This window comes from Heliangelus exortis, chromosome 2 (genome assembly GCF_036169615.1).
Source record: "Heliangelus exortis chromosome 2, bHelExo1.hap1, whole genome shotgun sequence".
NCBI lineage: Eukaryota > Metazoa > Chordata > Aves > Apodiformes > Trochilidae > Heliangelus > Heliangelus exortis.
The window spans coordinates 137,758,215-137,784,531 of record NC_092423.1 but is presented as its reverse complement, the minus strand read 5'-3'; the positions used below and the strand labels follow the sequence as shown (position 1 = coordinate 137,784,531).

The window sequence follows — 26,317 nt, the reverse complement described above, 5'->3', positions numbered from 1 at the left end:
GTGTTCTGGATGACTGCCTGGGACTGGGAGAGGCCATGAATGTAGGGTAGGTACCAGCTTGTTAAGGTTTACCCCACCTCATCGTGAATGACATCAGTGTGGCATGACTGAATCTCTGGCTTTGTTTGCAAGTAAATATTCTGTCCTTGCAGAGAAATGACATAACCACAAATCAGGTATCCAAGCACTAGTTGTCTCATAAACATTGGACTTCTGAGTTCTTGTTTGTCAAGCTGTGTACTTTGATATTGTCAAAGTAATTTTCTACGCGTGTGGGTGGTATTTCTGCCCTGGCTATTTTGGCATGAGCTCTCCAGCTTTGTGCTTGAGTGCTTCTTCTCCAATGTTTCCAGCACAGAACCAATTTTATGTTACTGAGCTGCTCCAAACTCTTGTATAGTTTACACAAATGTTTAGGTTTGGTTACATCTGTTTATTTTCTCCTAATTTGAATGCAACTATTTTGCATCTCCCTGATGGCCTATTAAGAATGACAAGACAGCACTTCTCTGAGGTAGCAATGAGCTATCTGGTGCTTTGTGGTGCTTTGCTGATTGACATCATCAGGTATGATGGTTTTACTGGGACTTTTCAGAGATTATGCAAGCTGCTGCTTTGCTGTTTTTGCTATTCATTAAGAACAGAAAATGAAAACATGTCTAACTCAATAATCAACTCCAGTGGGAGGCAGAATAGCTTATGCTCTGGTGATACACAGAGTTTGTGTTAATTTAGGGTCCTGAGCTATGTACGAGAACACTGTAACAGAGATCTAACCTTTATGATCATGTGTAACTTTTTTGTGGATCGTTCATTTTGGCTTTCACCACACCTCACAAGTTCCACAACATGTTGTATAGGAAGGTGTTCTCCCCTATCATTCATGGCTTACTTTCTGTTCACCTAAATATTCACCACAGTTCTTAGATTTGAGGCAGGCTAGGCAATCATTATTCAAGATATGTGTGCACCATGGATTTATACAATAGGATAAGGCAGGGAAGAGATGTCCTGTGCTGCTCCTTGCAGAGGGCTGATCCCACCATGAGGTGGTGAGACAATGGACCAGGCTGCCCAGAGGAGTGGTGGAAGCTCCATCCCTGGAGGTTTTTAAGTCCAGGCTGGATGGGGCTCTCAGCAACATGATCTAGTGGGAGGTGTCCCTGCCCATGGCAGAGGTGTTGGAACTGAATGATCGTAAAGGTCTCTTCCAACCCTGAAAATTCTATGATGCTATGAAAATGGTGTTGAGCTGCTGTCTTCTGAGTCTCAGCTTTCATTTTTTTCTTATGGTTTTATGATGTGAGCTGCAAAATATTTCCACTGCAATAATCAATGTTGCCTGTGGTTTTTACTGTTCTAGTCATGTTCTGTAGCTGTAGAGCTGTACAGCTTGAGCTGTAGCTCAAGCACTTCTCAGCTGTCTCAAGCAGACAGAACCCAGATCAGGCCACAGCGATCCAAGCTGGGCCCTGAATCATGGGGAAACAGTCCCCTCCCGGGGGGCTTTACTGTCCGTTTCCTAAGGGACCATCCCGCCACAAGAGCCAGCAGATACTTTCCCTTGGACAGTCTATCCTCACAGCTGTTGTGACAGAAGGACCTGAGGTGGGGTGACACCAGTGGATGTCACCTGCAGCTCCCTCACCCAGCTGCCTCACCTGCAGCTGCCTCACCCAGTGTTTTCCCAGCCATAGTCAGGCCCCAGCTGGGTCAGCCTCCCCTCTCCACCCCTGCTCTGATGCTCTGGGGTGCTGGGTATCCAGGTCAATATCCTGGTGAGAACTGTGCTGGACGCCCCATCTTGGGCCTGTATAGATTATACCCCCATATTACACCCGTATATAAAATACACTGATATTTTATTTAAGGTATTTTTAAAAATTATTATTTTTATTGGCATGCAGGTTTTATTGCAGCCCAGCCTGGCCCCAGTGCAACCGGACAGACACCGGGATTACCGTCGGGCCTCGCAGGGCGGGCACCAGAGGCCTCTGTGGAGAGCGATTGCCTCAGCCTCACCCCGCGGCGCTGCTGCCCGCCCACGTCGGCCCCACGGCGGAGCGCATCGCAGTGAAACAGAGAATCAACCCCCCCGGAGCCCGCGTCTCCTCCTCCCGTCCCGCCCCGTTCCGCTCCGTCCCGCTCTGTCCCGCCCCGTCCCGCCGCCGGCTCCTCCTCGGCGTAGGGCGGGTGCCGGTGTGGCGCGGAATTCGGAGGTGTTCGGTCCGTCGGGAGCCATGCGGAACCGCTCGGAGGTGGATGCCACGTTGCAAACGGCCAAACTGAACGCGGCGGAGCTGCTGCCGGTCGTGCACTGCCTCAGCTTCGGTCCGCAAGCTGGCGCCGGCGAGTGCTGCCTGCTGCAGCTGGAACCGGGCCTCTGCGCCGAGCTGGAGGCGGGACGGAGGTACGGGAGGGCTGAGGAGCCCCGGGGAGGGGTGGCAATGGCGGCTGGGGTGTAGCCGCCGTCCGGGACATGGTTTGAGGCACGTTCCGGACCGCGGCGACAGCCCAACCCTCCCCTTCCTTACGGCTCGACCCCGTAAATATGGAAAATTTGCTTCTGAGGAAGCCTCTAGCCAGAACTGAGAAGAGGTTCCCCAGGAAGGTTGTGGCTGCCGCATCCCTGGAAGTGCTGAAGGCCAGGTTGGATGGGGCTTTGTGGGAGATGTCCCTGCCCATGGCAGGGGGATTGGAACCAGACGATCTTTAAGGTCCATTCCAACCCAAATCATTCAGTGTTATCAGGCCCGTCCATACTTAGTGATGAGCTGTCAAGGTTAGAATCACGGTGAAGACCACTTGGGGCACATCTTATCTGTGTTCATGCATTCAACCTTTTTGAAGAGGAGCAGTTTGATTAAAACGAATTTTGAGCACTTAATTTAATGTAGCCTGGGAGGAACTGAAATTTCCCGAGTTTTCCTGCTTTGCCATTATTAGGTCCACACTAAGAATCTCTGTTTCAACAAGTACACGAGCTGAGGAGTGGGGTTTGCATGGAGGTATTTTAGGAGAGGGGTTTTTTTTGCTTCTTGGAATTTCTTGCAAGAAAATGTGTGTGGCTTTGAGAAGAGATTAGCTGAAGGACACTGTTTAATGGACATGATTTCTCTTTGCTTTCTTGTTTAACAATGGGCTGGTTTCAGTCTTCATTAGGAGTCAAATTGAGTATTTCATTTGGAAGGGATATACAATGATCATCTAGTCCAACTCCCCGACCTATTCAGGGCTAACTAAGTTAAAGTATATTAAAGAACAATTCTAGTTGTAATATCATTTCTAAGATGAGTGAATTAGTTCAAACTTTAAGCATCACATTATAAGTGCTTTAGGGGGTTTTGTGTGAGTAGGCAGGTGAGGAGGTTTGACTGTGACCTGTGTAAAAACCTTGAATACTTGTCTTTAGAGTGGGAATACTCAAGAAGGTGAGGAAAAATATAGTGTTAAGACTGATTAGTTGACAATTGTCTTTGTATTTTGATATATTCTGACTGCTGCTATGACATAGAACTTCAGTTTATAGCTTCTTTACCCATGTATAAATGTGAAAAAATATCAAACAGGTTTAATAGGTGTTCATTCTGAAATAGAAGTAAAATGACATCTTTCTTTTGGTGCTGGCTTTGTTTATTTGTTTTATTTTGTTTTTTTTCCTAGCCTAGTGATCCGTGGTGAAAAGGATGAACATGCAGTGTTGTGCAGCAAAGATAAGACTTACGACATGAAAATAGCAGATACCTCAAATATGCTGCTGTTTGTTCCTGGTTGCAAAACTCCAGAACAGCTAAATGCAGATCAAGCATCTTGCAATATTATTCATTCAGAGGTATGTATTTCTGAGTTGTTGTTTGTTTCCTTTAATTCTCCACTTTCTTATTCTCTGTAATTTCTTGTACTTTATCCAAGATGCATATAGAAAACCCAGCTGGGTTCCAATGCCTAAACATAGGTTTTTAATGCCATTTTAGATGACTTGTGGTATTGGTCTAGCTGTGAGCTGCCACTGCAGAAGGACGTGAGTCTCCTGTAGGTTCTTTGAATATTGAACATCCCCAGCAGGGTGTAATTTTAAATATGCTTTATACACAGGGGGCTTGCTATACCTTAGGTTGTCCAGAATGGCTCTTCTTTAGGCAACTGAACTTGATCCATAATGTATGATAATTACTGTTTCTGAAAAGTTAATACTTTGGTTTATTTTCAGTGGATAGCAATTACTTGTGGTAGGTATTAAAAGCTTTCAAAGAAAATCTCTTTCCCAGTGTTAACACCTATTTTTAAAATAAGCTGTTTGCAAATTGATTCTTAGGAGTGCTTTCCCCAAAAGGCAGATTATGCCATGTTATGCCTGAATATTATTTTTACATACAGAAATATATTTGAAGGTGACTCTGAACTAGCATCTGTAAAGAGGTGTTAGACTGAGTGATTTTGGAGTTCTCAGTTTAAAGAATTCATTGTTCTCTGCTCTTCTGAAGCATAATTAATAAAATTCTAGTAAGGTTAGGCAAATATTACTACTAGGTCGATAGTTGCTCTAATGTATATAATGACATCATTGACAGGTAATCCTTGCCATTAGATGAACATAATAATCAAAACAAGATAATTTCTTCTGTGAAGGTAACATTTCAGCTAATATACAAAGTAAATTAAAACTAAATTACATTAATCAGAATGTAATATTCTTCCATTTTCTATTTTTTTTAAATTGTTTTTAATGATCTCACTAGTCCTCTGAAGTCACACAAAGCAACACATTATAAATCACAGAATCATAGAACAGTTTAGACCAGATGGCTGGAAGTCCCATCCAACCTGGCTCGGAACACTTCCAGGGATGGTCCATCCATGTCTTCCCTGGGCAACCTGTTCTAGTGTCTCACAACCCTCATAGTGAAGAATTTCTTCCCAATGTTTAACCTAAATCTACCCTGTTACAGTTTAAAACCATTACCCCTTGTCTTATCACTACACACACTTTTGAAAAGTCTAAGAAGTCCCTCCCCATCTTGCCTATAGGACCCCTTTAGGTCTTGAAAGGCCACTGTGAAGTCTCCCCAGAGCCTTCTCTTCTGTAGCTGAACTACCCCAACTTCCTTAGCCTGTCTTCATTGCAGGGGTGCTCCAGCCCTCTGGACTTGCTCCAAGGGCTTCATGTCTTTCCAAGTGTTGGGGCCTCCTGAAATAGACACAGTGCTTCAAGTATGTCATTTGCCTAGGAGTTCTTAGAATTTTATTTTTTGAGCTTTCTTAATGTCTTTTAAAACTTTCCATGGTGCATTGATACTGCAAATCTTATGCTATATTTCACAATGTTGTAAGGCTTCACTGTCCTTCTCGTGCAGTCTCAGTGCTGCTTTTGTGCCACTTTTGATGCTAATACTCCCAGCCAAAGAATCTGCCATTTTATTCACATCACACAGACCAGTTCCAGTTATGAGCTTTGGATTATAAATTAGAATAATTTGTTTTCTTTCCTATGCAGACCATCACCTTCTTCATTAGCAAATTTCTCAGAAAAGAACTTGGCAGAAGAAGAAATCTAACACTTAGGTAAAAGCTATTTGAGGGGCAAAAAAGCTTAGAACTTGATCAGGAAATCAGCATTTACCAAAATTTTGTGCCAAACAAGCTACAGAATAGTTAGATTAAAAACTTTCTATGTATTAGAATTTGGATAGGACTTCTACATACAGGTGGTTTGCTTATAGTTGATTTAAATAGAATATTATTTTGAAAATTTTGTGTGTTTTTTTAACTTACAAGGAAAAGAAATGTTGACAAGAATTGTGCTGGAATATATCCCATGTTTATTTTCTATCACAAGAGTTATATCCCATGATGATCTATCATTTGCATGTAGTTATTCCTTTTTTCATATGCCCTATGAACATATTTTTATCTGCCAGCAGTGGACTTCTACTAATTGCCGGCAGTATTTTTTTTTTATTTAAAATATTGCAACAATTGTTTCATCTTTTAAGTACTTACCCTAATAAATTCTTGTTCTCAGTGCGTAGAGTAATACTTCCTGCTGATAATTTTTGGTAAGCTGCTTTGTATCCAAATCGTAGATTGTTGGTTTTTTTTTAAGACAGGTTTTCAAGAGCTGCTGTTTTTTCTCATAGATTGCTGGCTTTTCCAATCACTACTGGGAGCTAAGGAGATGCCGACCTAAATTGAAGAAACTGAGGAAACTTTTAATGGAAGATCCATATGAAGGGCCAGATAGTCAGAAAGATCAGACGTTTTCAAAGGTAAATCAGCAACATAAATTGCTTCTTTGTAACTGGTAATGGGCAAATTAAAGGGAAGACAAATCCTCCACTAGTGAAGTGCCTTTCCTCATGTTTCACGGTGCTGCTTTGAGTTAATTTTTTAAGCCTGTAACTCTAAAAAATAGAAGTGCTATTCAGTAGCAGGTAAGCAACCTTTTTTTTTTAGTGAAGAGGGGAAAAGGAGGGACACTGAAAGAGACTGGAGATTTCCTTTTTTATGTGGTGAGTTTCTTGAAGACAGTCTTCGGGACCTTTTCTGAATTCCTTGAGAGTTACATGAGACTAAAGTATAATGCAGCCTTTCCTTCTTTGGGGCGATCATGTATGACATGACATGCACAGGGTTCTTTTCTGACAAGAAATATTCTTATGCTATAACCAACAAAACTTTAATATGAAAGTTGATGAAAAAGTCTGTAAGGCAAATAAAGAAATTGAAGCCCTGTTTTCTATGAGTTTAAGTCTGGTATTCCTTCTCTTTACTTTATTCCTCCTGATACCTTCTCTTCTTCCCATGTCTCCTGAATCTTTACCACAGTATCCACAGCCCCCTCCCATCTCACCAAGAAATTGCTCTGCAAGGAGCTGTATGCATTGTGGCTGGGTCTGTGCCACAAGTCTTCTAATAGCAAAACCCAACACATAGCTTTGAGGTTATGCTGGAGGATGCTTTCCCTCAGTGTAGGTGCTAAGTTGAAGTTCTGACTCCCAACTTATCCAAAAGTGTCAAGTGATTTTTGGCTTGCCTTTTCTTTGAATCTCTTAGATCAATATGTGGTTCAGGATTCACTTTGCATTCTTGCTGTGATACTGTACTTAGGATGCCTGCTTGGGCTAGTTTGACATCTTAGGAATACAGGTACATTAGTTAAGCATGGCACAAAGACTTTTTTTTAGTTAGACTGGTTTTTATATTGAATGACCCACTGAGAAAATGTAAGTTACAGGAAAAATTTGAGACCATGGTAAACCTTAGAAAATTCAGTCTGGAGAAAAAAACATCAATCATTTAAGCATTTCTTTCTTTCATTATATCTCATAATGCTTTTTGCATGCTTACTGAAGCAAAGGAGGAGTAAGGGTAACCTGGTTTATTTCCTTATTTTTTCCCTTGTTGCAGTACACAACAGAAGATTTGTTAAGTCTGATTCAAGCAAGTGAAGAAGAAATACTGCACCAATTGCAGGTTTTGGGTGCCTGCAAAATTGGAGGTATTCATCTCTAATGAATATTATTGCCTGTGAGGAAATGACCCTGTTGTTTTTCTCCCCAAAATATGTGCCCTTTTTCTAAGGCCCATTCCACATCTTTGTCTATCAAGGTACAAGTTATTTCAAAGTACGAAGATGTGCTTCCATTTTTCCTATGTCCTCTCCTGCTACGTAACTGATCAAAAGGATAAAAACAAGTAGGCATTGACCAGCCTGGCTCCTCCCAGGGTAATTCCCTCTTTCCTTCTACAAACACTGGCATCAGAGTATCTAACCCACAGCATGGCTATTTTTTGGCTGGTTGCATTCTTCAGTGGATGAGTGGGTGCTGCTTTCTGCAGTTCTGGAGTCCAAACCAGCTGATCCTTAGCTAACCCCAGCCTTTTCTTAGTCTTTTTTTCCTGCCAGGCTGTGCTTATTTCAGAAATTTTCCTACCAGGTAAGGCAAGGCTGGAGCAAGTGCTTCACTTTCGGACAGATCCGACTCATCCAAGCTCAAACCCTCACCTGGATGGCCAGGAGACAGCAGTCCTAGAATCATAGAATAATTTAGGGCAGAACCGAGCTCTGGAGGTTATGAGATCCAAACCCCCACTTTAGAACAGGGCCACCTTGGAGCTGGCTGCTCAGGACCTTGGCCAGTCAGGTTCTGAGTGTTTCCAAGAATGGAGATTACACAGCCTCCCTCCAGGCTGTTCCAGTGTTCAACTATCTGCAAAAAGAAATAAATTCTCCCAATACATACCTAGGATTTCCCTTGTTGAAACTCGTGTTTGTTACCATCACTGAGGACCACTGGGAAGACTCCTACTATTTCTCCTCCACATCACCCCAATTAGGTAGGTGAGGACAACCTCAAAGATGACTTCCCTTGTCATTTACAGCTGCACAGCACTGTTGTACCAGATCTGTTCTGTGTCTCATCGGGATATCTGTGGACTTGGTTGGACCTGAACTCTGACAGCCCAGTGCAGACAGTTCTATTTATGCAGTTCTGTGCCTAAATTAATAATTAGTTTTCCCAAGTCTGACTCATCTTTGAATGGGATTTGCAGTGGTTTTGTATCCATGGTAGTTACTTAAATTGTTATGAATAATTAAAATTATTTAATTTGTTTCTCCTTTACATTTGCTCTTATTACTCTGTTCTTTTCCTCATTTTTAATCACAGAATCAGAAAAGTTCAGGTTGGAAAATACCTTATAGATCTTCTAGCTCCAGCCCCCCTGCATGGGCAGGGACACCTCCCAGTAGATCAGGTTGGTCCAACCTCCATCCAACCTGGCCTTGAACAGATCAAGGGAGGGGGCAGCCACAACTGCCCTGGGTAACCTTTGCCAGCGTCTCACTATCCTCACAGTAAAAGAACTTCCTAATATGAAATTTTTATCTGCCCTCTTCCAGTTTAAAACCATTCCCCCTCATCCTGTCACTACACATCCTTGGAAAAAGTCCCTCCCCGACTTTCCTGTAGGCCCCCTTTAGGTACTGGAAAGCTGCTGTAAGGTCTCCCCAGAGGTTTCTCTTCTCCAGGTTGAACAACCCCAACTCTCTCAGCCTGTCCTCATAGGAGGGACACTCCAGCCCTCTGATCCTCCTCATGGCCCTGCTGTAGCCTCATTCCAACAGCTCCATGTCCTTCTTCCTGCAGAAGCTGCCCCAGAGCTGAAAGGGACAGAAAGCTGTAAAAGTGTGACCTGAAAGTCCAGACTCCTGCAATGTATCTTCAAGGGAACAGAATTAAGGTGTTAATGTTTTCCTTCTAACATGGCTTTGTGGTTTTCTCTTTGGCAGGATACTGGAGAATTCTAGAATTTGACTATGAGATGAAACTCCTGAATCATGTGACTCAGCTGATAGACTCAGAGTCCTGGTCTTTAAGTAAGGTTCCTTTACGTAGCTGCCTGGAGGAACTTGGATCTCTAGAGCCCACGTAAGCAATTACTTTTAGTACCTAAAATTGTCTACAATCATTCTTATTATGAATTGCAATTTTATTAGAATTATAGTCTTACAACTCTAGATTACAGTTACAATAACGTTAATGATTTATTTTCTTTGGCTCTAAAATACACAAGGGCACTAGTAATTTAGACAGGTTAGTGAACTTATTGTTTTCTCTTGGTAATATTGCCATTTATTCAATAGTAAAACCACAGCTGCTGAATTGTAAATGGTGGAAGGAGAATATACTTAAGCTGTAAATTCTGAACATCTTGAAATACTCATTCTGAATCTACAGATAGGCAAAAATGTTTATTTTACCTCTTGAGTAGTATCTGAGATGGTCAATATATATTCTGGTATAATAATGAATTCAGATCTTAAGAGCTGAGCTTATTATAGTGCCACATGGAGTAATTAAATAATTTAAGATTACCTTTCAAAGTCATGAGTTTAGAATGTATAGCATTTTTAATTTATTCGGTTTTTGGCTCAAAAAGAAATCTTGCTTTAGTATTGACTGCAGTTAAATTGTAATTCTATGCCAGAGGTCTAGAGAAATGCCTGCTAAGGGTTAGTTAACTGCCAAATTTGTTACTTTTATCACTTCTCATTAGAGAAAGGTGACATTGCAAGAGTCTATTATTCTTATTATGCCTTTGCTTATGTCTTTGCTACTTTCACCTAGTAAGTGGAAGAATATGGGAATTAGGAGTAACATGTTGAATTAACTCCCATCTATCCTTCTTGTCCATTTTTGTCCTCTTTTAACTTCCAACCTTTTATCAATCTGTTCATTTTGGTCATGAAGAAGTATCCCATCATCCATTGTCCTTGATTTTTTTTCTTTTTGTTTTGCTTACCTGGTCCTTCATCATCTTTTTAGTAACTGCTTCTGTCTCAATGAATGTCTCAATGAACAATTTTAAACCTTGATTTCTGGCTGTTGTTTTTTCCAGAGAGATGATAGAACATATTCTTTTAAGTTATGGAAGAAAATACATTGATGATGGTAAGTTTGGGAAAGCATGCATGTTTTAATGTTTCATAAAGGAAATATTTATTCATGAGTAAATGTAGATTTTTTGAGGATCACCCAAACAAATGCATTTGTAGAGAGAAAACTGAGCTAAAATCAGTAAAATTTTTGGGGAAAGTTTCATAGGAAAAAGGAAGATTAAACTGTGCAAGACACTAGGGAAAAATCAGGAATTGTCAGAGCTACCTGGAATGACTTATTAGGTGTCCTCAAGACATAATTTTGTGACTAAAGACACATCACTAGTAAAATTTAGATGGAATCTCTCTTTAGGTATGCTAGGAGGTCTTGGAAATCATATGCTCAAGCAGTTAATTTCCCTTTTAATTATCCCCTTCTTCATCTCATACTGAAGGATGATTAAGGAAGTGAAAGCTTTGTTTAGTTATTCAGTGACAGACAGCAAATATTTTAATACAAGCCATTCAGAAATAGGAATGAAAGCTGTAGGACAAACAGCATTAATTGAAAGGGGAAAAGGCAAATATATCTACTGATACAAATGAATACTGTAGCTCAGTGTTGCACACACAATATTCTGCTTAACTAGTTCTTGAGAATGAGAAGGTACCATCGTTTATCCAGAGTAATACCAAGTGAGGAGTAGAAGACTGTAGAACCGAATGGAAACATGAGGTTGTTGTCTGCTCTCTTATCAAAAGGCAAGACCCCAAGATAACCTGTTTTTTGTTTCTCAGCAGGGGAAGTTTACTTTGAAATGCATGAAGATAAAACATGCAGAGCTATAGCACAAATGCTTTTGCAAAATGCAGTCAAATTCAATCTATCAGAGTTTCAAGAAGTCTGGCAACAAAGTGTTCCTGAAGGGATGACAACAAGGCTTGATCAGCTTAAGGTAAAAAAATAAAGAAGTATGCATTCTTCCATGGGGAGGCTGTTAAGTGACTGTGTCATATATAGATTTTATTGATTAATGGGTATTGATTGTGTTATTTCTGTCAGATTTTGAGTTAAAGTACTTCTTAGGGCATCCTCTTTGAGCATTCTCTTTGAGCACCCGTGGGTTGGGGATCATGACAGTTCAGGTTTCTCTGTGTCTGGCAAGCTTCACTGTTTGAAGAAAAGCTGCAGCTGTACAGTTAATACTTTTAGCTAGAATGAAAGGTGAAGCTATTTTCAACACACTGGAGACAGCCATCTGAGTAGCAAGCCCTATGCAAATCCTTCTTGAAGGAAACAAAACGGTGTTGGAATCCAATGGATTCCCCCATCCCTTCATGTCATAAAGGGAATGATACAAACAGCACCTTTGTGATACTTACTCACTTTGCCACTAGTAGGGCAGTTTTAGAAGGCTTTGCATGAGCAAAGGGCAGCTTGTATGGATCACTGCCAGAAAGAAGGAAGTCTGTTTTGTCTTTACTTAACATTTTGTCTCTGATGCTACAGGGTTTGGCTCTCCTGGATAAAAGCTCAAGACCAGAGACCATCTTTTTGCTAAAAGTAGAAGACTTACCTGAAAATAATCAGGAGAGATTTAACAGCTTATTCAGCATACGGGAAAAGTGGACAGAAGTGGATATTACCCCTTATATACAGTAAGGATATATTTATTTTTATTCTGATGTAATTAGTGTTGTATTCTTCTCTTTTTGCATAGCTGACTTCTTGTCGGGTATGATTGCCTCAAATACTATGCTATAATTTTAATATTAATTCTATATGACTAGAATCTCTACCCCTGACTGTAGCTATATTTGTTGGTTTTAAACTTATGTAAAAAGCTGATCCTACTGAGTCTAAATGGCCAATAACTCTGTTTTATTTGATTGAGGCAAACTTAACTCAATTATAATCAGTCTCCATATTACAACACAAGAACTAGAGAGCATCAGTGCCTCCTGTACTGTGTCCTCTGTTCTTCTGGTGGTGAACATGTACACTGTAATGCTGTCTGGAATGCCCAGCCAGGATACATGTGAACAGATAGAGATGGTAACACACAAGTGACTACATCAAACCCTTATGAGTGGCTCTAAATTTACTGCAATACAATTAAGTAGTTCAAAGTGAACCCTTTTTTTGCTAGATTGAAAAGCCTTTAGACAACAGCAATAAAACACAAACAACTCCCCCTAAAAACCAAAATCCTTGTTTCTGAAGTAAATAATTTAGTCTTTTGCCTGTTGCTTAAATGTCAAGCCAAGTTCTACGTTTTTCAAAGCATTGTGACAGCTGCAGTAGTATTTTTTTGTTTCTCCCAATATCCTAATCCAGTGCTGTATTTACAAGTATTTCCTGGTTTCGTTTTGTATGGCAGTGTCTCTCATGCCAATGTTATCTGCTTTATTTCCTCTGCAGAGATTTGTGTGCAGAGAAGCAGACGGTTGGTGCTCTGCTGACAAAATACGCTCGTTCCTCGATGCAGAATGGTGTCAGAGTTTATAATTCTAGAAGACCCATCTCATAAGAAGTGTTGTTTTAAGAACTGAGAATACTGAATGGAGTAACACCGAATGTTGCTGCTTTCTTCCTTCTGGGGAAAGGAGTTGTCAGCTGATACTACACAGTGTTTTTTGGTGTTGAGTTTAAGCAGCAAAGCTTCTTGAACAAGTTTTGTTTTCTGCTCAGCTAAGAGAATGAGAGCACTTGCCTCTTCTAAGAGTCCCTAATGTCAGCAGCCCATGCCTGCCTCCCTTTGACCATCTTTTTTTTTCCTTTGTGTCTGTACTTATGCTAGGACTCCAGCTACTTCTTGAATGCCCTTGTGTATCCATAAACTGAAGTCTGACATGAGAAATTAAAGCCTCCTTGCTAATAACCAAATCACTTGAATTGATTTCAACAGCAAAGGGGAGTCCCTTGCCTGCTTCCCATTAGTCAATATTCTTAAAGATAAGGTTTTCTTGCAGTGCTGACTTTTTAAATACTGCAGACAAGCTCATGGAGAAACTATTCCCAACTGAGGCTACACAAGTCTTAATTTTGGAAGGTGGTTCTTTTTTTGGTCATGTCTTTGAACAACACAGGCACAGTATCTTGACACTTAAACACTGCAGAATTCAGATACTGCAAAACACTGAATTGCCACCGTCTGTGAAGATAGAACAGTCAGATATTGTGGCATGAACTTCCTAACAGCTGCCATTAGAATGTGACTGATGTAAAATTAATGTTTTACAGAAGACTACAAAACTTTTTAATAATACTGTTTTCAAAAAACTGCTATGGCAAATGCCTGGACATAGAAATTCTGCCCTGAAAACTTAGAGTGGAATATTGTTCTGTGTAGAGCAATTAAACAGGACATTTTAATGGTATTGTTGTGAAGGGGAGTGCTAGAAATTGAAACTTTGTAATCATTAAAAAGGATTGTCAGTAGAGCCATGGGTTTTTAACTTGACGATTATAGGGTCTTTTTATACAAGAAGCATTTGCTGCATCAAATTCAGATGTTAATATATGAAAAACTTGGGAATTACTAGCATGGCAAATTCCTGGTGAGAAGGAAAAGAAACTTTAATGTAACTCTTAAGATGGATACGTGCATCCTTAGACTTTTGCTGAATAAAAACTGCTTCCTGATGTCTGCTTATTCTTGTCCATTGATGCAAGATGAGTTCCCTCATTTCTGCTCCATGCAAGTGTGGTGTTTGGTGCAGTTGGGTATAGACTCAGCTGGCTTGTAACAGCTCTCTGAACCAACTGCCTTGTTCCCAGTCTGGTTTTAACAGCTGTGATCCTTTTAATAGCACCAGCAGATTTCTTCTTAGACCCACAGCAATATGAATGTCAAGGCTTTGGAAATAACTTACATTACCTCATAGGTTCCTTCATTGTAATACACAAGACAAACGGGGTTTTCTGATACAACTGGGTATTTACACTGGGTTTTGTTTGTGAAGCAAGTACGAATAGAAGTATTGAACAAACATAGCTGTATCTTAATACTGAGATAATGTTTCAGGTTTATCTAAGTTATTTTTCCACCTGTAGTCATTCTGCATGTTCACATTCCTGATTTGTTTTGTCAGATGTTTAAAATGAGATGTTTTCTAAATTTCAAGAAATACTGATTTAGATGGACAAACTCCTATTAGCTGTTTCGATGATCTTACATAAAGATTATTCAAGATTTTCCTTTAAGTTGTCTCAGTTATGCAGAAACTTCATGCTGTGTCCTCCCGGTGCTTTGAGGACACTCGATGCTTTGGGCATTTGAGGTCATTGGACCCAACCCCCTTTTATGTCTCTGTGCCAAGATTCCTGCAGTGCTGCTACTGTCTCAAATCCATTTTTTTATTCAAAAGTAAACACTGATGTTTTAGTATCTTCCTGTGAGTCTGCCCCCTCATAGGTTCAGGTAGAACGGTTTCGTGCATTCCAGGAGATTTAAATGTTTGTCACCGGAGCTTTCCCAGCGCAGCCGCGGGTACCGAGCGGCAGTCCCGAGTGTCACCCAGCAGCGGTGGGCAGAGCCGGGGCCCCCGGCAGCCTGAGCAGGGACCGCTGTGCCCCGCAGCAGCCTCATGCCCGCCGCCCGGCCCCACAGGCACAGCCGCCACCGCGGCTACGGCCCGCCCGCTGCAGCCTGCGCCGGGACGGGGGTTCCCGCTCCAAGGGGAGCCTTCGCCTGCCGTGACGACGACAGCCGAGGGCGCTACTGCGCTTAGAACAGCCCCGACCCACCCGTGACCCAGCGGGCCCGGGTTCTCCAGCGGAACAACCTCCAGCTCCCCCTGTCCCTTCCCCTCACTCCCCTTACCCTCAGTCCCCTTCCCCTCACTCCCCTCCCTCTCACTCCCCTCCCGCTCCCGCCCCCGCCATGGCCGCGCCTCGCACTGCGCACGCGCCACTGGTGGCCGCCGTCCGTGGGGTCCCGCGGGGCGCATGCGCACAAGGACACGTCCCGGCGCCGTGCGCTCCTTTGGAATATTTTTTTATTTTATTTTATTGATTTTATCTTCTTCCTGCGACGCGGGTACACTTCCCTTACGAAGAGCAATATTTAGGCAGAATTTCCATCCCTGAAGGAATAAAACTTCCTTCCGTGGGCCGTGACCTTTCAACCGCCGGGGTCAAAGGTTGGGAGCAAGATGGCGGCAGCTGCAGCGGGGCGGCGCGGTGGCGGGGCCCGGCGGTCCCGCTGCTGAGGGAGCGGGAGCCTCGCGGCCTGCAGAGCCCTGCCCTGGGGCCGCCCTGCCCTCCATGCTGCCCGGACCCAGCCGCCTGTCCCGGACCAGAACGAGCTGCGGGAGCCGCCATCCCCGCCGCCGCCCCCCGCAGCGCTCGCCTTCCCGGCAGCGATAAGGCCGCACCGCGGGGCGCTTCCCGGCAATACGCGACCCCCGGCGCCGCCTCTCCCGCTGTCAGCGGAGGCTGCTGCCCCGGCCGGCTGTCCCGGGAGCAGAGCAGGAACGCCTCGGCCCTGCCTTCCCGGCCGCGGCCTTCCTGAGTCAGTGTCTGCGGAGCCTGCCCGCGGTGCCGTTGAGCCGGTTGATTTCCGTGGCTGCTGCGGAAGGGAGCAGGAACGCCGCCGAACGGGTACCGTACCCCAGTGGAGACGAGAGAGGTTGTGTGCCGCGCTCAAAAGGTTATGTGGAAAGACTGAATGTCTATGATGCTTCTTAGAGCTGAAGATGCCTGAGTTGGGAGTCGCAGATCCACTGGGGAGATGAGTGATCAAACACGACCTGACCTGGGGAAAGATCGAAGGACCCATCAAGCGAGGATGGTGTTGATGCCAGTCTGACGGTCAGCAGTGTGTGTCTGGTGCTGCTGCTGTTCAGGATGAATAGGAAGAAAGGAGACAAAGGATTTGAGAGCCCAAGACCGTATAAATTATAAGTATCTTTTTTTTAAAAAAAAAAGTTTTTATATTTGAGACCAATGCACATTTGAAACAGACCACAGGCTGATCAGTAATTTACCTGAGAAGGTTGGGAATATTGCTTATGATGTAGTTAGAAAATGTGTGTTATAAGCCTATGTTTTATTATGTAAATAGACTCACTCGTGGAGAGGGAGTCTGTCAACCATGTAGTCACTTCTTAAAAGTATATATTTATTAGTAGTATGTATTGTGCTCTTCGGACCTTGGAGATCTCCGCACAGTATCAGTGTTACAGACCATGCTACCACATTAAATTCTGGCTGCTCTGTCAAACTGTTTTGACTTAGGGGCTTTTTTATCTATAAATAAATGCTTGTGTTTGCAGCAGCCAATTTTGTAAAGTAAATTGTAATTTTTATACATTCATTACTTATATGTGACCAAGCTGCAAATCAGCTGGTTGTGGATTTCAGTGGGTCTTTATTTCTGTTTAAACTTCCTTGATTTCTTGATAAATCTGCAACACAGTTTATTCCAAAATAGAATTACTCTTATTATTATATACATTTTAAAGTGTAGGTAGTATTTGAATCTATAATTGGATAGTAGATAATATAATTCTGTTGTAGGGATTTTTATTGAACTCTCTCAACTGAAGCACAGGCACTTTTTAATGCACAGGATGTGCAAATATGTACATATAACGTGTGATGTGGCATGAAAGTTGTATTATTACAAGGTTCTACCTTTAGTTGTGAATTTTACTGCTTTGAAGTGTGAAGATGCCACCTACCACTGAACAAATAGAAAATAATAGAAATTTAGAAATAACCTCTAAACTTTTTAAGAAGTTGGAATTATTTTTTCTTACATTTTTTAAATCAGTTTTATTTACCAGAAGTTCTAATACATCATTCAAAATTCAAATAAATGCATTTCTCTTGCTTAAAATCCCTGTCTTGATTGATATTTAACCATTATTTAAAATAATGCATTCATATAAATAAAGGCATATACTTTTATCTTTTTTCATGCATAGTACTTGCTTACTTTCATTATGTATGAGTGTCAGCTCAGCAGGTAAATTTTGCACAGATCTCCCATAACAGATAGTGCAGCTGCATCCCAGTTCCAATCCTGCACATTACTAAAGTGTTAGAGCTTAGTTCTGTACCATCAGCAATACCATATTTTCACAGACTGTTACATTATGTTCAAACACGATGTTATCTTCTGGTGTTACTTACAATATTCATACTGATATGATGCTGTGCTTTGATTTTTTTGTGACTTTTCTGTCCTCTAATTTTCATGAAATTTTTGGTTTGGACCATGTTAGAGAATTAAACCATCATGAATTCTCCTCATATAAATGTGTGCTATATGCAGTATTTAGCTGTATGTTTTTAAAACTGTGTTAAATTATTATTTTTTATGCTGACATTTCTGCAAAACTTTACTTATTCTAATTTTATGTTTTTTCCCCAGCACAACTCACCAGGTAGTTTGTATCAACAACATAAATTTTCAGAGAAAGTCTGTTGTAGTAAGTATTTTTTAATAAAATGTGTAGAAATTAAAAGTCTGGGCTTTCTTCATGCTCTTAGAGGAAACAGCTGCATGCACAAGCTAATTTTGTTCTTTAGCTTCTTTATGTTTTAAACTTTCTGATCTTATGCCTCTTATATACCTGCCATTCCTTGAGATCTGTCAAATAAAATACCTTCTAATTGTGAACACTTTTAGCTTCTCTAAGGAAAAGCTTTCTAAAAGAAAGTCACTACATAGTAAATAATATTAAAAATAATTCTCAATTAGGAATTACCTTAATCACAATGTTAGCACAAGTTAGGGATAGGGTTAGAGTTTTCTAGCATATATGTATTACATTTACTGGGGCTTTGAGGAGACTCCCAATGTCAGGCCTGAAGTCTCTGAGGAGTTTTGTGAATTTAGGTGTCTACCTAAATGGATTCTGCACAGGTTTTAAAAATCATTGTCTTAACCTCAGACACCAAAACCTAAAACATAGTGATGCTAGTCCATAGAGGCAGATCATTTCCACTAAAACAACCAGGGTTGCCATTCATTTTGAAGTGCTTTGTACTCACCTGTTAAAATTATAGGAAAGGAAATGCATTCTGGGCATTTAAGAGGGCAAACCAATTTCCTTTTTAAATAAAAAATAGACGTGTTTTTACCCTTGACTTTCCTTTGGAAGGTGTTAGTGAGAGTTTTCTTTACATATTTCTACTTCGTGGATTGGTAAGGATTTTACAAAAGGTTTTGATTTGTGTTTCCTAGGGTTATGTGGAACTGACAATATTTCCCACAGTTGCAAACCTGAACAGAATCAAACTGAACAGTAAACAATGCCGGATCTACAGAGTCAGAGTCAACGACTTAGAAGCAGCTTTCATCTACAATGATCCAACGCTGGAGGTTTGTCACCATGAGTCAAAGCAGTAAGTGATATGTTTAAAACTTTAAGGACATAGTGTCTTCTGTTGCTGTTAAGTCTGACCTGTTTTAGTGTACTGACAAGTTCTGCTTGTTGATTTCCTAATGGTAACAGAAGTTTCAGACAGAAGCAGTTAACTGTTGTTATGGTGATACAGTTTTGGGAAGTATTTAGCAATAGTTTTGACTCATGTTATTCTTTGGAGTTTTATACTAACATTAATTTGTTTGCATCAGTTTAATACTATGTGAACCAAAGCTATTATGTTTTAATAATATGTTCTACAGAAATTGTCCTGGGTTTTATGATGAGCAGTGTCATATTGTATGATTGGTTTTGTTCCTTCCTGGTTTTAAACCTAAGGGTATTCATAAGGTATCAAAGTTTTTGAGAATATTTGCCATTTTTCTAATAAGATTTTGTTTTTCTGATTTTATTAAACATGCCTAGGTAGCCTTTTAGATAAGACAGATGATGTGACATCATGTGTTTCAGGTTAACTGTTGGACTACTAAATTAAAATGCTAGTTATTTACTATACTGCTAATTAGATTTATGAGAACAGTGGACTTATCAAATGGCATAACTGGTTCTTTAAGACGTTGTCTGCCCATTGCCTTAATGAATAGAACTTTTGAGAATTTTCCTAGCACATCTCAGTTTTCAGGTTAAACCTAACTTCTCTGACTATTGTCTGAAAGCTGGAGTATTAAAGAGACCTTCTGTTGGTCAGTTACCGAGATTCATGTGCTACTTTTTATCCAAAATTACATGCAATTGGTTGAACTGTTTATGGCAGACACTGTTCATCACTGAAGCAAGAATTTCAATAATTGAGTTTGCAAAAGCTATGTTCATGTACATAGGACACTGAATTGGATGTCAGAGTTTGGAAATTTTGTTGAAGTTGTGATACCGAACCACTTGAGTCTACTAATTCTGTAATTCCTGTCTGGAAATCAGATTCAGGAAACATAACTCTATGATTTTTGTGGGTAAAATTATTTTCTTTGTATAGCATCTTACTGGTACAGTGGAACATCATCCTTTTTTCATATTAGTCTATTTAAGACTAATTTAAATATGTGAGATTTGAGGACAGTGGATGCAGTGAGGAGTGCCCTGTGGACTTAATAGAAAGTCTCTGTTTTTCATCAGTCTCCTGTGTTATTCATAGATACGAAAGACAGAGGTCACCAAATACTCTTAACAAAAACCTACTGTTCCTCTTTTCTTTATCTTTGAAGTCAATAACTGCTCACAACTGGGTATTAAGCATGATGATTTGTAAGTTTTGATTAAATTTTGATTAAATACAGCATCTCTGCTCTTGAGGCAGGATTACAAACACAAATGCTAGTACTCTAAAACCTCTAGAACTAGTACCTAAAAAAATAACTTTTAAAAAACTTGGGTTTAACTTTGTGGGTTAACTTTGCTCTTTACAAACTGCTTCCATAAACAGCAGAGGTTTGTAGCAGTCTTTATATCGGATCAGTCCTTGCTCTTCTGATCATCCCTATAGTGAGGGTGTCCATTGCACCCTTGCAGCTGGACTAGTTATATCAATTATTTTGAACAGGACACAGATTAGTCATAAATTTTTATTTCTAGTGTTACAGGGGTAGTTATTGTTTACACCATTTATTCAGTAGTCTATTGAACCAGTAAATGGGAAATAAGATGGTTCTTGGCAAACTGGTTTATTTAAAATAATTTTGTTTATAACCTTTTTTATGGTTCAGCAAATAAAAATGAGTTCATGATGCAGTGTTTTATATACAGATATTTTCTTGCTTTTGATAATGATTTTGGTTTTCTTAAATGTTGATTTCTATAAGAATTCATGAAGTATGTAGAAAAAGGTGTTAACTTAATGGGCTATGTCATACATTTTTTATCAAAGTTAAAATATTTTTGGTATTTCTTACTCCTATATTTAGCCAAAAAAAAATCAATTAAAATGGAAAATTCTTTATTTAAAGCCACTGTTATAATTTCTTTGGGAAGACTTGCTTCTGGTACTTGAAAGGTTACATTCACTGATAACAAGGTGGCCAAGTGAAGTGGTTAATTGTTTCTTGTTTCTGTTGTGCAAATTTTGGCACAACTTAGAAAGCATAGTTAAAAGAAGATTGAGAAAGTCAAGATTAAAGACAGCCTTATCTATGAAATACAGGCAGTGCTAGCTGGAGTTGTTTGTCTCACCACAATGTTCTCTTTTACTTCTTGGGTGAGTTCTGTGACATCAGCTCTGTGTTCTGAATGTGGACATTCAACTTGTTCAAGTTACACTTTTGGGTTTTAAATGATGAAAAAAATCATTGACGTGATCTCTGTCATTTCACATTTTCAGTGTTGCAGAAAGTGAAACAATTCTTTTTGGTCTTGTATGTTGTATTTTGACATTCTGCTGAATGACAAAAAAAACCCTAATGAAAAAGATAATTAAAAATTAATGAATTTTATAGGAAATGTTAGAAACCTTTAATTAGTGCATTAAATATATTTTCAGGTTTGATGCCATTTCCAGTTATTATCCATCAGTCCCAAACCATAATTTCAGGTAACAACTGTGAGAATTTTTAAAGTTTTATCAAGAAATAAAACCTTCCGTCTTGTATTTCCTTTTGAGGCTTCAGGATGTCATAGCTTTTGCATATGAGAATATATGTATGAATATATGTTAACAGAGTTGCTTTCTCCCTTATTGAGCAAACATCTGAACAGTGCTTTAAAGTATAAAACAATTCTCATAGTTTTACCATGTGTACACAAGGTGGCAGAGAATCCCATTTTGCTTGTTCGTTTCAGAAAGAGTCTGAAATCTCACAAAGACTGCAAATAGTGTTGGAGAGTATCTGTTGACCCTTGTCTTACTGTCTTAGGGCTGTCCTTGTTAGTGTTGCAGCCTCCATTCTACACATCTCCCATGTTTTCCTTACAAATTGCCACTTTCTCAATTCTGTCAATATAAGAGAAGTTGGGTTTACTTTTTGAGACTATAGTATGCAGAAATCCCACCATGTGTTTTCAGATTACTGAGACAGCTGCTTGTATCTGAGCCCCTTTTATGTTAAAATGGGCAAAAGAGATCTCTGTTTTCTTAATTTTATAGGTAAGATTGTAAGCTGTTTAAACAGCTGCAGCAAAAGTTTGGAGTTTTGATGCACTGATCTGAACTGTAATAGGTGAAGTTTTTGATGATCCTATTGTTGTCTGGTTAGGTGCTTCACATGTTTGTGAGCTAACTGGTGCAGCTTTGAGAAACTCTTGCATTTCATTATTCTGTGTAAAGGAATATTAATGTTTTTGTATAGCTAGCTATAGTGCACGTATTTGTATGTAAATCTAATGTGCACATAATGCTTTCCTTTCCATAGGGGCTGTATTCAGCATAATTTAACCTTTGGCAGTGTATGCCTGTTCATTCACTAGTTCAGATTTATTTATTTATGGTTGAAGCCTATATTTTTAATCATTAACAAGATGAAGATGTTTTCTTATCCTCCATCTTCACTGTTGCTTTAGTTACAAGCAGCAGTAATCTGTGAGAGGGAGCCATGTGATAGCCTTCAGGAAACACCTTGCAGTGTTCTTTCGAGAAGTCAGTGGTCAAGCCTTTAACCTATATACAAAATAGAAAAATTACTGATGTACCGAGTATGTGTTGTTTTGCTTCAGTAAATGCCCTTCATTACCACTGGTATGATGCTCATTAGTTGTAAGTTTGTGGTAGACTTTGTTAGAAATAAGCAGAAATGTAAAGAACTTTAGAAGACAGATGTCAGATCAGGGAGATGGATCACCTGAAAGCTGAAAAAAACCCAACACAAACCAAAAAGACTATTTTATTTTTTTTTTTGGTACTTTCAGCTGTATCACCACAGGGTTGGATGATCTGTAGTCTCCTTAGTGAGAGAGCAGGGATGCATGGTTGAGACTAGGAGGCAACACACCAGGAGTTTAAGTTGGTTGAAATGTTCTGGAACCATAGCTGAAGTAATAGTATATCCCAGTGTACAAAAATAACCTCGTGATTTTAAAACTTGTTGGCATTATATCTTATCTTTAGGTACACTTCAGCTATGAAAACTGAAAAAATGTTTGTGTCTTGGTATTGGGGTATTTCTATGCCCATATGCTCTCATTTACTATCCAAATCCTGTTTTTAGAAGCTTCCAAGCAAAGCAGACAAGTTTGCTGCTCCTGACATTCTCAGTCTTGACAGTGATGCCAGGGAATTTGTGTGCTGTTATTGCCACAGATGGAGAAAAATATGTTCTCAATACATCTCAACATTTTAGCAGTGTTAGGAATATAAGCATCGTTTGACATACCAGAACTTAGAGGATGATCCTGGCATCACTCATTACCCTTCATTCTTCTAAATAAGATACTGTAATTTAGGTTGAATGCTGTTTTCTTTGTGGGTGGTGAATAGAGAATGGTTAGATGAAAGTGAAATCCTGAAATGAGAATATGTTTCTTTGGTGTGGACTTCCTTGGATGAGTAGAGCCCACCTCTCTAAGTTAACTTAGACCATTGTGGTGCAGGAAGGCTGCAGGGAGCTTTATGTTTGGTTGTGGCCCTGCTCCCACTGTGTTTGGATTCATCAGCAATGCACAAGTAGATGCTTGGAATTCTGGAAAGAAAGGATCAGCAATTCACTTTCTCTTTAAGTATAAAATTGTGAAAGCTTTTGAAGAACTCTGTACTAGAGGATTAGAATTAAGAAAGATGTTGCTTCCGTGTTTTACAGAGTTTAAAAATTCCTTTTGAAAAAGTCTAAAAGCTGTAGGGTAAAGATGCAAAACCAAAGTTAGTTTTGGATGTGACCGCTCAGTCCTCCAGTGTGTATCACATTAAAGAATAGTAAGATAATGTCCTGCTCATAGTCATTGTGACAACCAAAACACACCTCAATAGAAGGCAGTTAATCCAAGCCATAGTTGAAGTAAAGGTGTTACCTTGGACTAAAGCATGCAGTGAATTAGCAGTTAATATACAGGAGCTTGAAGAGCTAAAACTTTATTACAGAAATTTGTGTCAGCATCCTAAATAAGTGAATGATGGCAACATTATTTTAAATTTTTTTTCTAGGGACTAAAAAGTATAGTGCATGTTTATGTCATTCAGTGCATTAAAGCCAAAACTCCAGCATGTGGTATTTTACATGATATTTAAAAGAGCATAAAAGAAAACAATTCCTATCCATCAAGTGAAGAAGGGGTAAAACACCATTTTCTAAGAAAAAATGTTACTGCATTTGGAAAAGCAACAGTAAAGCAAAACCTCGATATATGAGGGGATAGATATTTAAAACAGAACTTTAGAATAAACATACAAACTTAATCAAAAATTTCCCCAAACAAAAATTTTTTAGTTTGTATTCCAGTTAGTGTAGATACTACTTTTACTGGGAAGTCAAGATTATCGAGCATTTCTCTTTTAATTTACTGAGGATTATTACTGCATGAGTCTTTGGTCATGGACCACTTCTGTAAGAACCGAGTTTTTAGTTCTTTTTTTTTAAATCTATCTGTACTCCTCCTTTTTCTCTTCACTCCTTTAAAAACAGACAAAAAACTACTTGGTTGAACATGCACCATGAAATTCAGTATAGAAATATTATAACTTGAGAAGTTGTTTCTTTGTAGTTCAGCGTGTACTTTAAGAATTAACTGGGTATTTCTGACAGGAGGAATCTCAACTATTTTTCCAATGCCTATGCTGCTGCAGTCAGTGCTGTGGACCCAGATGCTGGAAATGGAGAGCTCTGCATTAAAGTTCCCTCGGAGCTGTGGAAACATGTTGATGGTAAAGAGACCACAGAGAAAACTTAATTTAAGCTGCTGTGGAGTTTTTAGCTACAAGTTTTCAAAGAAAGATAGTAGATTTAAATAAATAGAAATAGCATTAGGTTATGAGATAGTGGGTACTGTTCTCTTTTTCCTCACCTGTATCTTTCCAGGTAAAGTCTGAGAAATACCTGCACATTTCTTGGTAATACAGAGAAGTGGTTGCAAGGTTTCTCAACAGCTAACAGTTTGTTAGAAACAAAATCTTCAGTGGTTATGAGCCCAGGAGTATACGTGAAGATGTGGGTGTAATGGAGTATTTTGGGTGCTAAATTATAATTATTTGAACCTGTTCACAATATACATGAGGCAACAAAGAAAAAAATTTACAAGGATATGCCTATATACATGTTGTTTAAGAATCTATATTAATTTTTTCCCATCTCATTTTAAAGAATGGTTGGTATAGAACTGATACTGAAAGATAGACTACTTTATAAACTGGTATGTTAGATCCTGGAACAACTAACTGCTTAAAGAAATTACCCTTCAACACATTATTTTCTTACATGGATTTTATTAGTTTCATGTATTGGTTTACTTATATGGTGTTACCATTTTTTCCCATGGTTTTGTGAGACTTGTGAGAGAAAAATCTGTATAATGAAACTGACTCACCCAATTTTGTCAGGGACACCGTAGTGGAAAAGACACTTCTGGTTTATTTTAATTTTTGTTCAAGTTCCTGGGTTTTTACTTGCAAGTCTAGGAGGGAAAATATTCAAACAGGTATAATTTTTCATTTAAAAGTTTGAATGTCAAAATATGGTGAGACTTGTTCAGTAAATGTCACCATATGCCTGAATTTCTTTTTCTGCCAGCCTATTCATAGGTGAGATTTCTTTGAAGCTAAACCAAAGCAAAAACGTTTCAGTTACAGGAAAAGCTTTGACTATAATAAGAGGTTTTAAGAAACTGCAGATGGCAATAACATGTCTTTTAAGAAAGCCTTTTACATGCAGTTTTTGTAGAAAAATTTTTCAATAGGGTTCAAAGGAGATCATGGTTAGGGCACAGTTCTTTACTATTGGGGAGCCGGAAGATGAAATGTAACTCCAATTGCAGTTTTTATTAATTAATAAAGATTCTTATAAATTCATATCCTGTAAGTTAAGCTTCAGAGGTCTCACTATTGTGAGCTTTTGATATGTGCTTTTTAAGTGGGTCTGGAGGTCCATCAGAATGAAGTAAAACACATGATCTTGAAAGACGAGGAGTCTAAAACTGCATGATTATTCTTAAATAACTTTCATGGAAGTTGTGTGTATTTACTGTAGTTTTGATCTTGGTACTGCAGAGTTAAAAGTCCTGAAGGTTCATATAAACTTTTCTCTGGACCAGCCAAAAGGAGGCCTGCATTTTGTGGTACCCAACATGGAGGGCAGCATGGCAGAAAGAGGGGCTCATGTCTTTTCATGTGGTTATCAAAATTCTACAAGGTAAGAAAACTTTGAATTTATGTTCTATTTAATCTTAAAGTGTAGGAAACAGTAGTAGAGTTTGGGGTTTTTTTCAATTATTGTAAGTTTGAAAAATTCCAAAGCTTCATTTGTGCTTGAAAAGGAGCTTACTGATCTGAAGTCTCATCTAATTATTAGTAATTTGGATTACTAATGGCAAAGAAACTTTTAGTGCTTTATAAAATTAATGTATAGTAGAATTAAGTATGCCAACATGCAAAGTATTTAAGAATATAGTTTGGAACTTGCGAAAAAATAA

The 26,317-nt window shown here is 39.4% G+C and overlaps 2 protein-coding genes across 7 annotated transcripts in view; both read left to right on the top strand.

The window, feature by feature from the left end:
• Window positions 1–2,168: 2,168 nt before the first annotated feature.
• Window positions 2,169–14,024, top strand: DSCC1 (DNA replication and sister chromatid cohesion 1). The gene is made up of 9 exons (XM_071738277.1): window positions 2,169–2,410; window positions 3,664–3,832; window positions 6,138–6,266; window positions 7,408–7,498; window positions 9,293–9,431; window positions 10,402–10,454; window positions 11,180–11,337; window positions 11,892–12,040; window positions 12,804–14,024. The coding sequence occupies exons 1-9, from the start codon at window positions 2,241–2,243 to the stop codon at window positions 12,910–12,912; spliced, it is 1,167 nt and encodes a 388-aa protein (XP_071594378.1). The 5' UTR covers window positions 2,169–2,240; the 3' UTR covers window positions 12,913–14,024.
• Window positions 14,025–15,354: 1,330 nt separating this feature from the next.
• TAF2 (TATA-box binding protein associated factor 2) overlaps window positions 15,355–26,317 on the top strand; it is a 58,632-nt gene continuing 47,669 nt past the window's right edge. For 2 of the 6 annotated variants that reach the window (XM_071738275.1, XM_071738271.1), the window contains exons 1-5: window positions 15,355–16,289; window positions 17,764–17,821; window positions 18,580–18,740; window positions 24,439–24,557; window positions 25,896–26,037. In XM_071738275.1, coding sequence (XP_071594376.1) covers window positions 25,973–26,037 — 65 coding nt within the window. In that variant the 5' untranslated portion in view covers window positions 15,355–16,289; window positions 17,764–17,821; window positions 18,580–18,740; window positions 24,439–24,557; window positions 25,896–25,972. Of the gene's footprint in view, window positions 17,822–18,579; window positions 18,741–21,251; window positions 21,303–24,438; window positions 24,558–25,895; window positions 26,038–26,317 lie in introns of all 6 variants that reach the window. The other 4 variants (XM_071738270.1, XM_071738274.1, XM_071738273.1 and 1 more) reach the window with 4 other exon arrangements.

Bases quoted from the DNA above. Each gene is read 5' to 3' on its own strand.
- DSCC1 (XM_071738277.1), top strand. From the start codon at position 2,241: ATGCGGAACCGCTCGGAGGTGGATGCCACGTTGCAAACGGCCAAACTG. The intron at 7,499-9,292 runs GTATTCATCTCT...TCTCTTTGGCAG, and splicing joins GGGTGCCTGCAAAATTGGAG to GATACTGGAGAATTCTAGAA. The intron at 9,432-10,401 runs GTAAGCAATTAC...TGTTTTTTCCAG, and splicing joins CTTGGATCTCTAGAGCCCAC to AGAGATGATAGAACATATTC.